Source organism: Thamnophis elegans, chromosome 17 (genome assembly GCF_009769535.1).
Source record: "Thamnophis elegans isolate rThaEle1 chromosome 17, rThaEle1.pri, whole genome shotgun sequence".
Taxonomy (NCBI): Eukaryota; Metazoa; Chordata; class Lepidosauria; order Squamata; family Colubridae; genus Thamnophis; species Thamnophis elegans.
In genome coordinates, this window is record NC_045557.1 from 16,662,642 (window position 1) to 16,677,547 (window position 14,906).

A 14,906-nucleotide genomic window follows, 5' to 3' on the forward strand; every position below is an offset into this window, starting at 1 on the left:
CCCTGGGGAGTAGCCTTGTCATTGTGAGAGAAGGGGGCGGGGAGTGCATTCCACGCATACTGTCGGCTGAAGTCGGAACTCAGATTACTGCAGCAGGCTTGGGAGGGGTGCACCTCATAGGTGAATGTGATTTATGACACAGACTGAGGGGAGGGAAGGAACAGGGGTAAAGTTCAGCCATAAATCAAACAAAGCTCAGACCTGACTGCGAAAAGATCTTGCCTAATGGCGCTCTTAATAAATGACTAGTTTTGTATTGAAACTTGGCTTGAGACTCATGAATCAATTAGGGGATTTTTAGGAAACCTTACACATGGTTTGTTTTGGATTAGGCTGCCCCGGCTTTGACTCGTGCCTTTTTTTCCTTGTTTTGAGGGCTGCCGTTGGTCTTGCCCTGCCCTCGCAGACTGCTTTTGCCCTTCACTTTGCTCTACCTTCTTGGCCCCAAGGACGGCCATTTGTCTTGTGCCAGGACTTGGCCTTGTGGTTTTTCCCGGCAATACTTGGGCTTTAGTTTGGGGGACTGAGGGTGGCTGCTTTCAGGGGAGCGTGGGGAGGAACCTTCCTGGTCATTGTAAGGTTGTCTGTTGAAGAGCAAAAAAGCAGGGGTCCCTGACCCCTTGGTTCATGGAGCGGCATCGGGCCGTGGCATGCCAGCAACCGGCCCACGCAAGAAAGTGAAGCCCATATATCCAAAAAAGAAACTACCGTATTTTCTGCAGACCCATCAAACCTATACCCAAACCTTATACCCATATAGTATAAGACGCACCTTTTTCCCTTAAAAAAGAGGCTGAAAATCTGGGTGCATCTTATACACTGAATACAGTGTTTTTTGCCTCTCGAAACCCCGCCCCCTTCACCAAAATGGCCGTGCATAGCCTTTGGGAGGCTTCCAGAGAGATCCCGAGGGCTGGGGAGGGCAGAAATGAGCGACAAAAGGTCCATCCCCCCCTCCCCCGCAGGAGAACTCTACAAGCCTCCTAAGGGCTATTCATGCCCTTTTTGGGGGAAAAAGGGCCCGTTTTAGTTAAAAATGGGCCATTTTTGGAAGGTTTGCAGAGTGCAAAAACTTTTGTTTTTAATTTTCCTCTTCAAAACCGTGCTGTGTCTTATACTCCGAAAAATACGGTAGCTAAAAATAAAGAGAGAAATAAGGGGAGATGGGAAAGAAAAATTGGGGGGAAAGGTACTCAAAAAATCTATCGAAAAGTAAGAGGAAAAATACAGAAAAGATGCCAAGGTGGCGCAGTGGTTAAATGCAGCACTGCAGGCTACTGCTAGATCAGCAGGTCAGCGGTTCAAATCTCACCGGCTCAGGGTTGACTCAGCCTTCCATCCTTCCGAGGTGGGTAAAATGAGGACCCAGATTGTTGGGGGCAATATGCTGACTCTCTGTAAACCGCTTAGAGAGGCCTGAAAGGCCTATGAAGCGGTATATAAGTCTACTGCTATTGCTATTGCTATGTAAGACACTTAAAAATGAGAAAAAGAGAAAAGAAAATTTAGAAATAGGTGAATAAGTAGAATGATATGACTCAGCAGAAAGTAGTATTGTAAACAAGGTAAAAATATTTTTTAAATTAGAATGTGTGGGGATTATATTAAGAAACTTAAACCCGTTAGATAATTATGTTACATCAATTTTACAAAACTTGAAATCTGAAATTTGAAGATTCATTTTGTTAGGAGAAAACAGATGGAAAAGAAATGATAAATTGTTTATTTTTAAAGAGAGAAAGAAAAAGTATACTGTTTGTACACGTGAAAAAAACTAGAAATTGGAAAATAGGAGAAGAAAAGTAATGCGGATAAAATTGGAAACAATGGAAAATGTAATGTAAAATGAATTATGTCTTTTGGTGGGAAGGTTGAAGGGGGAATTCAGACAATCACAAAAGAAGTTTTATTATGTAACAAAAATAAATAAATACAAAATAAAATAAAAAGGAAGTCAGGCAGCACATGAGACCAAGCGCCCTCCGGTCGGTGGAAAAAACCTCTCTCCGTGGAACCGATCCCTGGGGCCCGAAAGGTTTTGGGGGCCACTGCAATAAAGGACCCTATAAAGCAGGGGTCTCCAACCTTGGTAAAGTTAAGCCTGGCGGACTTCCACTCCCAGAATTCCCCGGCCAGGAGAGTTGGCTGGGGAATTCTGGGAGTTGAAGTCCACGAGTTTTGAAAGTTGCCAAGGTTGAAAAACACTGATCCAGAAGGCAGAGCTGAGGGAGGAGTTAAGCGAGTCATCAGCCTGGAATCGTTGCGTTCCCACCAAACGGTTCAAATCCAACCTTCTTGGATTCTATTGTCCCTTCTCTGGCACCAATTGAGTGTTGAACCTTTGAATTCTGCCAGCCTTAATGTTGCCAAGGTTGAAGACCTCTGCTCTAAAGACTTGTCTTGCCTGGACCACCTGGGTCATAACATCACCCACATCCAGCTATAGGTAATCCTCGACGTACGACCAGTCACTTAGCGACTCTCTGAAGTTACGACAGACCCTGTGGGGGGTTTCAATTTTTTTTAGAATCTCTTCTGTAGGTGTGGCTTGCTTTGTGGGAGTGGCTTGCCGGCCATGTGACCGAGTGGGAGTGGCTTGCCAGCAATGTGACTGGGTGGGCGTCGGCAACTTGTAAAATATGGTGAAACTCGCTTAACAACGCTCTTGCTTAGCAACCAAAATGTTGGCTCAGGAACTCTGGCATTTGAAGCACACAAGTCTTAAAGCTGTCAAGTTACAAGACCCTCACACCCCTAACCCTTTAGAAAAAAAAAACCCAGGGGTGTTCAAACTTGGCAGCTTTAAGACTTGTGGACTTCAACTCCCAGAATCCCTCCTCTCGCTCTTCATCTTGATGATGTGCGGACGGGCAGGATGGGGAGGGAGCTGGAACCGGTTCTAAACGGCACTGTAGATTTGTAGAACCTCTTCTAGAGAAGAGTTTAGAACTGGCAGGAACCCACTTTGGAGACCCCTCCAATAGGTACAGGTGTTCCTCGACTCACGCCCCTACAATTGAGCCCAAAATTTGTTGCAAAGCAGGGCAGTTGTTGAGTGGGTTTTGCTCCACTGTACACGAACTTTCTTGCCACCGTTGTTAAGTGGATCAGGGCGGTTATTAAATTAGTGAGACGATTGTTAGGTGAATCTGGCTTCTCCACTGACTTAGCTGACCGGGAGGTCATCAAAGGGGTGTGTGTGTCAAGTGACATCCCCCCCCCCCCCAGGACACTGCAACCGTCATAAGAAATGAGCCAGCGGCCAAGCATCGGAATTTTGCTCACAGAGATGCTAGTCGTCAGTGTGAGAAACGATTGTAAGTCATTGTTTTCAGTGCCGTTGTAACTTGAAACGGTCACTAAGCGAGCTGTCGTAAGTCGAGGACTGCCTGGAAAGAGCTGTTTGAGAAGGTCCTTCCCACGGAGCTAAGAAATCCGCGGAGAGGTTTTCTCCCAGAAGAAAGCAGCCCCCCTCCTCAACTGCAGCCTCCCTGGGGACAGCAGCCCCCTTCCTGCTCCCCCAACTCACCACCTCCTTCTCAGGGTCAAAGGTCTCCTTCAGGTTCTCCGCTTCCTCTTCCAGGCCGTGGGTCGCAGCGGTGAGGAAGGCCAGTGACTCTGCAGGGAAAGCCAGCAAGCGAGAGGCCGGGTGAGGGGAGAGTGTTGGCGGGAGGGTGTGGGGGCTACTTGGGGGTGAGGAGCCCAGCTAGGCACACTTACTCTGCCCACAGTTCTTCAGGATCCTCACCCTTTCGGCAACGTCACCCAGGTAGAGGGCGTTCTGGTAGTGGCCGCTCATGTCCTTCCGAATCTCGGCTGCGGGGAGAAAGAGAGTCAGGACTCCCGCCTGCCTCCCGGAGCCTCCTTTGGGGCAAGGATGCCCGCCTTCCCCCTCCTGCTCTGCCCCAAACCCTCCACGCCCTCCACCAGGCTGGGCAAGGGGAGCCAGGTCTCCCTTTTTCAGCAATGGGCATCCTGAGGCTCTTTATGGTTGGCACCCATCACAGAGGCAGCGCAAAATTCCTGGATGGGAAAGGCGTCTGCTAAGTGTGTCAGAATCCCGAGAGGCAGCCAGTTGGCGGCTAGCGTGGCCCATTCCGGCCACACATTATACAGCAGTGTTTCTCAACCTTGGCAACTTGAAGATGTCCAGACTTCAACTCCCAGAATTCCCCAGCCAGCGAATGCTGGCTGGGGAATTCTGGGAGTTGAAGTCCGGACATCTTCAAGTTGCCAAGGTTGAGAAACACTGTTATACAGTCTTTCTCAACCTTTGAAGACAGGTGGACTTCAACTCCCAGAATTCTCAACTCTCGCAGGGGAATTCTGGGAGTTGAAGTTCACCCACCTTCAAGTAGCAAAGGTTGAAAAATCTCGCATTATAAATCCCCCCCCCTTATGAAACCAACTCCCCCTTCCCAATTTCCAGCCCCCGCATGGCCAGTGGGAGGGAGCATCGCACGGCAGGTCAGGATTGGTCCCAGAACGCACCAATCCTCATCATCTTGCGCAGCTTTTCCAGGTTTCCGGTGATCAGGTAGAGGAAGGAGAGCTTGTCGAAGTTCTTGGTGCGCTGGTAGCACATCTCCACGATTTGGTGGTTCCCTTGGAGCAGAGCCACCTCTCCCAGCTTCTCCCAGCAGTTCTTGTCGTCAAGGGCTTTGGCCGCCTCCAGAGCAATCTGAGGGGACACGGGGGGAAGCCTCAGAAGGGGACGCACAAGATCCTCCCTCTCGGCCCTCTCTCCCTTGCTAAAGTCATGGCCCCTCCAGCAAGGATTAAGGGAAATACACGCTACCGTCCAAGAACTCACAGGTTTTAGCTCAGAAGCAGTGGGAGGAGCCGGGCCGAAAGCCAAACTACAGGATTTTCAGATGACTCTTAAAAAGCTTCAGGGAGCTAATTGCTGCCAATTACCTCCCACAGACCCATTAGATCTCACAGGGTCGGCCTCCTCCGGGTTCCATCTACCAGCCAATGCCACCTGGCTATTACCCGGGAGAGGGCCTTCTCTGTGGCAGCTCCGGCCCTCTGGAATGAACTCCCCGCAGGGATTTGGACCCTCACCTCTCTCCAGGCCTTCCGAAAAGCCATCAAAACCTGGCTTTGCCGGCAGGCCTGGGGGTGATGAGTTCCCTCCCCTCTCGACTTGTGTGGTTGTGCGACTGTTGTTTACTTTTATTATTTGTATTTTGTCTTTTTATGTTCCCCCTTTTTCCCCCCTTGAATTGTTCGCCGCCCTGAGTCCTCCCGGAGAAGGGCGGCATACAAATAATAAAATTCTATTCTATTCTATTCTATTCTATTCTATTCTATTCTATTCTATTCTATGACAACTAAGTTCTTAACCTGGAACGCAGGGGGCAGAGGAATGCACAGAATGTCCGGCTTAGAGCCTGAGACAATGCTGGCCTCCCGAGGCCGTTTGCTGGGAAGAGTCCTTTTCCCAAGCAAAATGAATGCAGCTGAATTGCACAGAAAACAATAGCAGAGGGGAAGAGAGGGGAAAAGGGAAGTGTGAACTGCGCTATTTGTGCGGGAAAATATCAGGTTTGGCTTTGCTGCTTCTGTAACCATGTTGGTCTGGTAAATTAGACTCTTGGAAAGAAGAAATGCCCCAGGAGCCTTTTTTTACTGCACAAACCAAGTGGGACAGTTGACATTAAATAGGTTATGAGGGGTGGGGTGGGGGATGATGAAGTTGATAGTTTTAGGACAAGCAAATTCGATAGTAGGGGAAGGAATTCCTCCCTCCCTCCCTCCCTTTTCCTTCTTTCTTCCTCCCTCCTGTTCCTTCCCTTCCTCTTTTTCTTTCCTTCTTTTTCTTCCTCCCTCCCTCCCTTCCTCTGCTTTTTTTCTGGTGATTAACCCAAAGTCACTCAGCAGGAAAAAGGCAGGACTAGAACTCACAGGCTCCTGGTTGCTAGCCTGGTGGTTTAACCACGAGACAAACTGACCCCCTCCACCCCCCAATACAGTAAAAGAATTATAAAAGCAGATTAAAATTAATCTATTGTAATTTTCTTGCACAAGCCCCAGAGTGGAGCACTGCCCGCCCCCAAAGAATCTTGATGGAATGGAAACAGAGGCACCTGGGGGCCCTCTGCCGTTTACGCCTGCCCCCCTCCACCCCACCCCGTTCTCTTCCTTGGAGATCCCGAGGGGGATCAGGGCGCAGAACCCACCTCAATGTTGCCGCATTCCAGAGCCAGGCTGAACCGCGTCTTCTCGTCCTTCACGAAATGAAGTGCCACTTCGGGATAGCCCTTCTTCTGCAGGTAGGCGATGATGGACTGGCCCACCAGCTTGGCATTACGCACCATGTGCAGCACCTGGGCGGAAGAATAATAATAAGATTTAGATTTCACATGTCGCTTTACATTTCGTCCCATAAACAGGGGTCACAGGTGGGTTATCCGAGAATCCGTCAAGAGTTTAATCCCTTGAAATAGTTTAATGAAGCAAAGCCAAAACAGGACGTTGACTCCCAAATTAGCTAAATTAATAGGAGTTTGGTCAAGAAAGCAGGAATGGATTCGTGTGTGAAATCAGTTCTAAAATAAATCCCTGCTTGGGGCATGTGGCAGAGGGACTTAAATCCCTTAATTCGAATGATTATCCCTTCTTGAATGCAGTGTTTCTCCACCTGAATAACTTTTAAGATGTGTGGATTTTGCTGGCTGGGGAGTTCTGGGAGTTGTAGTCCAGGTTAAGAAAAACTGCTTTAACCAGTGTTTCTCAACCTTGTCAACTTGAAGGTGTCTGGACTTCAACTCCCAGAATTCCCCAGCCAGCATTCGCATTCGCTGGCTGGGGAATTCTGGGAGTTGAAGTCCAGACACCTTCAAGTTGACAAGGTTGAGAAACACTGGCTTTAACGTATTCGGTTACATTCTTTGTCAGGCTTATGTTTCCTACAGGAGTCCAGGGTGTCTTACGAGTCGCTCTGTGTTATAAAAGCCACCTTGGGACCCCAAAAGTGCCACGGAAAGACCACGTGGCAGACAAATTCCACCAAGCCCTTCCCCAACCCACCTCGTCGTATTTCCGGTTGATCAGGGCCAGCTTGAACTTGAACTCCGTGGGGTCAATGGTGAGGACGCGGGGCCGGCACTCGCGGTCGAGGCAGTAGACGTTGTTGCCCTTCACGCGTGTCACATAGATGGGCAGGTCCAGCGTGCGGATGATGCCGTGGTCCCTGGAAGGGGGAAAAGGGACATCCTTTGATGTGAAGAGAGAGGAAGGACCTTTCTCCCATTGAGGCACAGCCATAGGATCATGGCAGGGGTGGGTTTCAACCGGTTCGTGGCGGTCCCTGCGAACCGGTTGGTCGCCGAACCCGGAAGTAAGTAACTTCCGGGAACGGCGAAGGGCGCACCCGCCCGCCCGCCCGCGGTCCTTACCCGGTTTTGATGAGTTCTGCGCTTCCACACATGCGCAGGACGCATACAGCGCCTGTGCGATCGTCCAGGAGCAGCTGGAGTGTCGCGCAGATGCTAGTACGCATCCGTGCACTACGCGCATGCACGAGGACGCCACCGGCCCCATTCCACCCGAACCGGTTGGAACGGGGCGAGAAACCCACCCCTGGATCATGGAATCCTAAAAGCTGGAAGGGACCCTGGAGGTCTTCTAGTCCAGCAGTCACCAACTGGTGGTCTGTGAGAAAATTTTGGTGGTCTGCAGAAAAATTATTTGCAATTTTTTTATATTGCACTCAATCAGGGGAAATCAACTATGGTCCCTGGGCCGGATACGTGCAATGAATGTTTGTGTCGCTGCAGAGAGTCTCCCCCTTGGGGGTCTTTTTGTGTGGGTCAGAGGTGGGGGCCACAAAATGTTTGTGTACGTGCGCACGCTCTGCACAGGGCGCTTACCCGGTGGTGACGGCGTATTTGATGTGGTTGCTTGTGGTGTAAATGAAGACGCCGCTCTCATCCCAGGCACCACTCTTGACGCGGATGTTCTCGTGGATGTTACACAGCGACTCCAGTTTTCGGTTGCAGATCATGATTGCTGGGGGAGAAAGCCCACGCGGGGGGAGAAAGGGGGGGGTCACTCCCAAGAGGAAATCACCCCCCTCAAGCCAAGCATCTGGCATGCCCACCGGTTGCCCTGCAGGTTGGCTGAGAATTCTGCAGTCCTGAACATCTGGAGGGGAAAGTAGATTCCTAGCCACTTACAGAGCAGAGAATAAATAAGTGGATTGGATCCAACCAAGGTGAGTATATATTCATTACACCCAGCCATCTCTCTAGATCTGGCTTGATCTAGGTATGACAGCATCCTTCCAATATTTGAGGGGCTGTCCCAAAGAAGAGGGGGTCAACCTCTTCTCCAAAGCCCCCCGAAGGCAGGACAAGAAGCAATTGATGGAAACACAGACTAGGCCTCCTTCGGATTCCATCTGCCAGTCAATGTCGGCTGGCGACTCCTCGGGGGAGGGCCTTCTCTGTAGCTGCTCCGGCCCTATGGAACAATCTCCCCGTGGAGATCCGGACCCTTACCACTCTCCCGGCCTTCCGCAAAGCGATTAAGACCTGGCTGTTCCGGCAGGCCTGGGGCTGTTGATTTTATCCAGCCCCACTCTAAGCTATTTGAATGTTGTGCAATTTTAATGTCTGTTCTTTTTAATTTTTATATGTCCCCCCTCCCCGTTTTATCTGTAAGTCTCTCGAGAGTGGGCAGCATACAAATCCTAATAAACCGTAAACTGTAAACTTATTGTCAGCCTCTATATTGCTTTGCTTGCTTTCGGCTGCCATAGTAATGGGGGAGGGAGGGAGGGGGTTTCGGGATTTGGGAAGGGAGGAGAGATCTCAGGAGGAGGAGGAGGGAGTTTTGTTCTCCCCATCTTCTGCACATGCTGAATGGACTTGGTTAGGTCTGGCCAAGGTCAACCTCTCTCTGCATACCAGATGGATGAGGCCACCTGGAAGATGCACCCCCACGTAACACCCTTGGGGGCTGGAGGTTGGGCACCCAGCTTGGGGTTGTTGGGGGGAGGCTCTGGGGAAACCTTTGATCTGTACAATTCCGCGCCTTTAGGTCCAGATCTTGCTTTGCTATCGCTTCATATCCAGTAAAAGTATCTTTTCTGTAAACAAATGGAGTTGGGGGTTTTCTTGGATTTTGTAAGAGGAGCGACTGAAAGCTTATCAAGGGAGAACCAATCTAGAACTAAGGAGAAATTTCCTGGAACAATTACAATGGTCTCCAGGCACCATCCTGAAGTGGTCCTTTCTACTAGGGGGTGTCAAGGAGAAACAATCTGAAGACAGTGGGGAGGTCCCCAGTCCCAGGCAGATGAGCCTCAGATGCCATCATGATGGGGCTGGCTGTCTTTCTGGCGAGAGGCCTTGTGTGAAGCCATCATCAGTAGGACGGCTTCCCTCCAGATCAGTGTTTCTCAACCTTGGCAACTGGAAGATGTCCAGACTTCAACTCCCAGAATGCTGGCTGGGGAATTCTGGGAGTTGAAGTCCGGACATCTTCCAGTTGCCAAGGTTGAGAAACACTGCTCCAGATGTTGCGGCTGCTCCATCACTGGAGGTTTCTCAAGCAGCCATTTGTCTGAAAGGGTCTCCTGCTTGAACAGGGGGTTGGACTAGAAGACCTCCAAGGGCCCTTCCAACTCTGTTATTTCAAGGTTGCTAGAAGCAGACGAGGCCTCCTCTTACCGTGCTTCGCCAGGAGAGCCACATGGGACATGTCTGCGGACCAGATGACATATTTCACCTTGGAGATCTTAACCGAAGCCAGAGTCCTGCAGTGTCAGAAGAGGCTCTTAGTACAGGTGAGAATCCTTTTCTGCCTCCTTAACAGGAGAAGCAAAGAACAAAATTCCTTCCAACTATTCTACTCCTATTCCTAGTCCATTCCTATTCCATTCCTAGTCCTAGTCTATTCCTATTCCTATTCTATTCCTAGTCTATTTTATTCCTATTTCTAGTCTATTCCTATCCTATTCTATTCCTATTGCAATTCCTATTCTACTCCTATTCTATTCTATTCCTATTCCTAGTCTATTCTTATTCCTAGTCTATTCAATTCCTATTCCTAGTCTATTCTATTCCTAGTCTATTCAATTCCTATTCCTAGTCTATTCTATTCCTAGTCTATTTAATTCCTATTCCTAGTCTATTCCTATTCCTAGTCTATTCAATTCCTAGTCTATTCTATTCCTAGTCTATTCAATTCCTAGTCTATTCAATTCCTATTCCTAGTCTATTCCTATTCCTAGTCTATTCAATTCCTATTCCTAGTCTATTCCTACTCCTAGTCTATTCCTATTCCTAGTCTATTCAATTCCTAGTCTATTCCTATTCCTAGTCTATTCCTACTCCTAGTCTATTCAATTCTATTCCTAGTCTATTCCTACTCCTAGTCTATTCCTATTCCTAGTCTATTCAATTCCTAGTCTATTCAATTCCTAGTCTATTCCTATTCCTAGTCTATTCAATTCCTATTCCTAGTCTATTCTATTTCTATTCCTATTCTATTCCTGTTCTATTATCTCTTTCATTACGATTCCGAAGACCATCTTGACAAATCCTGGCAGCTGAATTCTGAATTTAAGCCTTGTGCATGCGTGCAAGCCACGTGGGAGATCAAAGAGCATGCACAGAAGGCCCCGTGCGTGCTCACATTTGTGAACCAGTAGGGAAAGTAAACGAAGACCTCCCAAGCTGAACACAAGTCCCTGGGTACTCCCCTGGCTCCCCTGGCCAGGCTTCAAACTCAGAGGAAAGCATTGCTGGTTTTTTAAGGTCACTCAATCCAGTCTGTTATACCCACTGCAATATAGAGGCTAGGGCAATTTCTCATGGGCAACTCAAAGAAATGGGGGAAAAGAATCATTAAAAAAAAGGAAGGCCAGAATGAAATGTGAATGACAAAAATTAAATGATTTTTCCTTTATTTTAAATAATTAAACTGAATTGTTCAATTGTACCATGGCGAGTGGGCCCATTCCGTGCAATATGTGCTGAATGTGAAACATGGACGAGTGCAACCAAGAGGATTAAACCATCGTCCTGCTTGGGAAGAATCCTCTTTGGGTCTCCATCACTAATGAAGAGGTGCTACAAAAATCAGATTTGGAACCTCTAGCAAGAACTGTGAACGGATGTCGATGCTGGAGTTAATTAGATAGTCAAGTTTGCATTGTTTATGACATGGTTTTGTTTGCCTTTAGTTAAAAGTTAGTAAGTGATGGAATTTATAATTCCAGGCGGGGAGTGTGCTGTCCCAACAGTATATAGCTAATGTAGGAATTAAGACCTGTCTCCTTTAAGAAACTACCTCATGGGAAATGTAACTACCTTATGGGAAATGTAGGCAGAACTGCCTTGTGGGAAGTGCTTCTTAGGCGTGGCATGCAATGTTTAGGGTGGAGCTTGAAAACTGTTTTTTGCTCTCCTTGTACTCAATCCATTTGGGAAGGGTCTAGGACAGCGATGGCGTGCCAAAAGCGGGGGGAGCGCAGGGGGGTTGTTCGCGGGCATGCCACACCCATAATGCAATGCACGATCCCCCCCAGTGCGCATGACAGGTGCGCCCCAATTTTTGCATGATTTTTTCACCCCCCTCAGACTCCAGACGCTTTAGAGGAGCCTGGGGAGGGCAAAAACAGCCTCCCTGCCTCCCCGGATGCTTCAGGAGCTTCCCTGAAGTCTCCGGAGAGCAAAAAACCGGCCCTACGGGCAAACAGGAAGTCCATTCCCAAACTTCCAGTTTGCCTGTAGGGCTGGTTTTTTGCACTCTGGAGGCTTCAGGGAAGCTCCTGAAGCCTTTGGAGGGCCTCCAGGGGGGAGGGCAGGGGAGGCTGTTTTTGCCCTCCCCAGGCTCCTATAAAGCCTCTGGAGCCTGGGAAGGGCGAAAAATGGTCCCCCAAAAAGGGTAAAGTCAGCTGGCCTGCCGACAGGGCAACACCCCGCGTGCCCTGACAAATAGCTTTGCGGGCCATAGATTTGCCATCCCGGGTCTAGGAAGGTGCATGTCAACTCCCAGCGTTTCATGGGAGAGATAAGGAGGGGGAATGCGTTCCACACATATTGCCAACTGGAGTCGCATCTCAGATTACTGCAGCTGGCTTGGGTGCACCTCATAGGTGAATGTGATCTATGACACAGACTGAGGGGAGGGAGGAACAGGGGTAAAGTTCAGCAATGAATCAAACAAAGCATAGGCTTGACTGCGAACAGATCTTGCCTAGTGGTGCTCCTAATAAATGACTAATTTTTGTATTGAACCTTGACTCAATGCTCATGAATCAATTGGGGCATTTTAAGGAAAACTCACACCGCGTTTGCAAACCCTTTTTCATTTTTCTTAAAACTTTTGAATTGCAAAGCAGACTCGTTTCTCTATTGTGAGGATTAAACTATTTGGGTCTTACATCTCACGTGAAGGTCCCCTGCGACGGTGCTGCGAATGATCGAAACACACCTTAAAGTTGCTGAGGTTGAGAAACCCTGATCTACTCCCCTGAAATCTACCTGGCTGTCAGAACAGGTTGACTCTCAGGCAAAGCCTCCTTTGAGGGTCTCTCACCGTTTCTGCTGGACATCGAAGAGGGTGATGGAATCGGCGTCCCTCAGCAGCAGGTTCCCGGTGCCGGCGTAGAAAATCTCGTCGCAGTTGGGCACCTGGACCTTCTTGGTAATTTCGTTCTTCAGGTTCTTGATGAGGATCTGCCAGAGTTTGAGCAGAGGAAGAAGGTGAATGTTGTGGCCTGTCAGATGTGCCCCGAATCAGAGGAGGAGGAGTCAGCCTGGGAGTCAGAGCAAGCATCAAGGCAATCTGAGAGCTCTGAAGGGGGAAGAGGGAAGGGAGCTGGCAGAGAGAGAGAGGGGGGCAGAGGCTGGGCCTCTCTTCGGGAGGGGTACTTCCCCACCGCGCTTAAGACGGCGGTGGTGAGACCCCTCCTGAAGAAACCGTCCTTGGATCCAGCTGTTCTTAATAACTACCGTCCAGTCTCCAACCTCCCCTTTGTGGGGAAGGTTGTTGAGAAGGTGGTGGCCCTCCAGCTTCAGCGTACCTTGGAGGAAGCTAACTATCTTGACCCCTTCCAGTCTGGCTTCAGGCCCGGTTACAGCACTGAAACCGCTTTGGTCGCATTGACCGATGATCTCTGGAGAGCCAGAGATGGAGGCCACGCGTCCATCCTGGTTCTCCTTGACCTCTCAGCGGCTTTCGATACCATCGACCATGGTATCCTTCTGCGACGACTGTGGGAGGTGGGGGTGGGCGGCACTGTTCTGCAGTGGTTCTCCTCCTACCTCTCGGACAGGTCGCAGTCGGTGTCGGTGGGGGGGCAGAGATCGTCCCTGAGGCCCCTAACTTATGGGGTGCCGCAGGGTTCGGTCTTATCCCCCCTGCTGTTTAACATATACATGAAACCGCTGGGCGAGATCATTCGGAGGCACGGGATAAAATACCATCAATACGCGGACGATACACAGTTGTATCTGTCCGCCCCGTGCCAACTCAATGAAGCGGTGGACGTGATGAACCGGGGTCTTGAGGCTGTTAAAGACTGGATGAGAGCTAACAAACTGGTACTCAACCCGGACAAGACCGAGTGGCTGTTGTGTTTTCCTCCCAACAATTTGGCTGACGTTCCATCGCTCAGGCTGGGGGGTCAAAATTTATACCCCTCAGACAGGGTCCGCAACTTGGGAGTCCTCCTGGATCCACAGCTGAGTTTCGACCATCACTTGTCAGCTGTGACCAGGGGGGCATTTGCCCAGGTTCGCCTGGTGCGCCAGTTGCGGCCCTACCTGAACCGGGAGGCCCTCACAACAGTCACTCGAGCCCTTGTGATCTCTAGGCTGGAATACTGCAATGTGCTCTACATGGGGCTGCCCTTGAAGAGCATCCGGCGACTTCAGCTAGTCCAAAATGCAGCCGCGCGAGTGATTGTGGGTGCACCACGGTTCGCCCACATAACACCGATCCTCCGTGAGCTGCGTTGGCTACCTGCTGGTCTCTGGGTGCACTTCAAGGTCCTTCTTACCATCTATAAAGCGCTCCATGGTAGTGGATCTGGCTATTTGAGAGACCGCCTTCTGCCGATTACCTCCCTCCGTCCCATCAGATCGCATAGAGTAGGCCTCCTCCGAATTCCATCCGCCAGTCAGTGCCGACTGGCGACTACGCGGAGGAGAGCCTTCTCAGTTGCAGCTCCGACGCTATGGAACAATCTCCCCGTGGAGATCCGCACCCTCACCACCGTCCAGGCCTTCCGCACAGCCCTCAAGATCTGGCTATCCCGTCAGGCCTGGGGATAAGACTACTCTCGCCCCTCCCGAATGTTGAATGAATGTTGGGTTTTTTATTGCTAATTATTTCTATTCACATTTTCTTTTTGCGTTTTGTCCCGCACTCCCCTCCCCGATTATTGTAAGCCGCCCTGAGTCCCCTCAGGGAAAAGGGCGGCCTATAAATGCTTAATAAAATGAAAAAAAAAATGAAAATGAAATCATCAGCCCTCAGATGGAGAGTCAACAGCCCCCAGGTCTGGTGGTGGCTGATGAGGAAGAGGAGGAACAGCTGGGCCCAGTGCCTGATGCACAGAAGGCAGAGGAGAGGAGAGCAGTGGGAATCTATGGGCCGGTCCTTGGGATGGAAGAGACACCACTGCTAGTAAAGCCCCACCCTAGCTCTGGGGATAAAAGGCCGGGGGTGGAAATGAATAGGTATAGCAGACAACAATTAATCTCCCAGAAAGAGGTGTCTGGAGAGGGGAAGAGGTATATTGGGTTTCTATTTGAGTTTGAGTTTCATTTTATTTATATTTCTGGGGGTATTGTTGACAAGAGGAAATGCTGTGATTATTGTTTAATGTTGTATGGCCCCGGTTATGCACAGTATATATGTGACTGTATGAAAATGAAAAATGG

At 49.6% G+C, this 14,906-nt stretch overlaps 1 protein-coding gene across 1 annotated transcript in view; it reads right to left on the reverse strand.

The window, feature by feature from the left end:
• COPA (COPI coat complex subunit alpha) overlaps positions 1–14,906 on the reverse strand; it is a 102,763-nt gene that overhangs the window by 17,507 nt on the left and 70,350 nt on the right. The window contains 8 exon segments of the mRNA XM_032233993.1: positions 3,530–3,618; positions 3,721–3,816; positions 4,492–4,681; positions 6,186–6,332; positions 7,036–7,198; positions 7,878–8,016; positions 9,681–9,766; positions 12,556–12,695. Coding sequence (XP_032089884.1) covers positions 3,530–3,618; positions 3,721–3,816; positions 4,492–4,681; positions 6,186–6,332; positions 7,036–7,198; positions 7,878–8,016; positions 9,681–9,766; positions 12,556–12,695 — 1,050 coding nt within the window.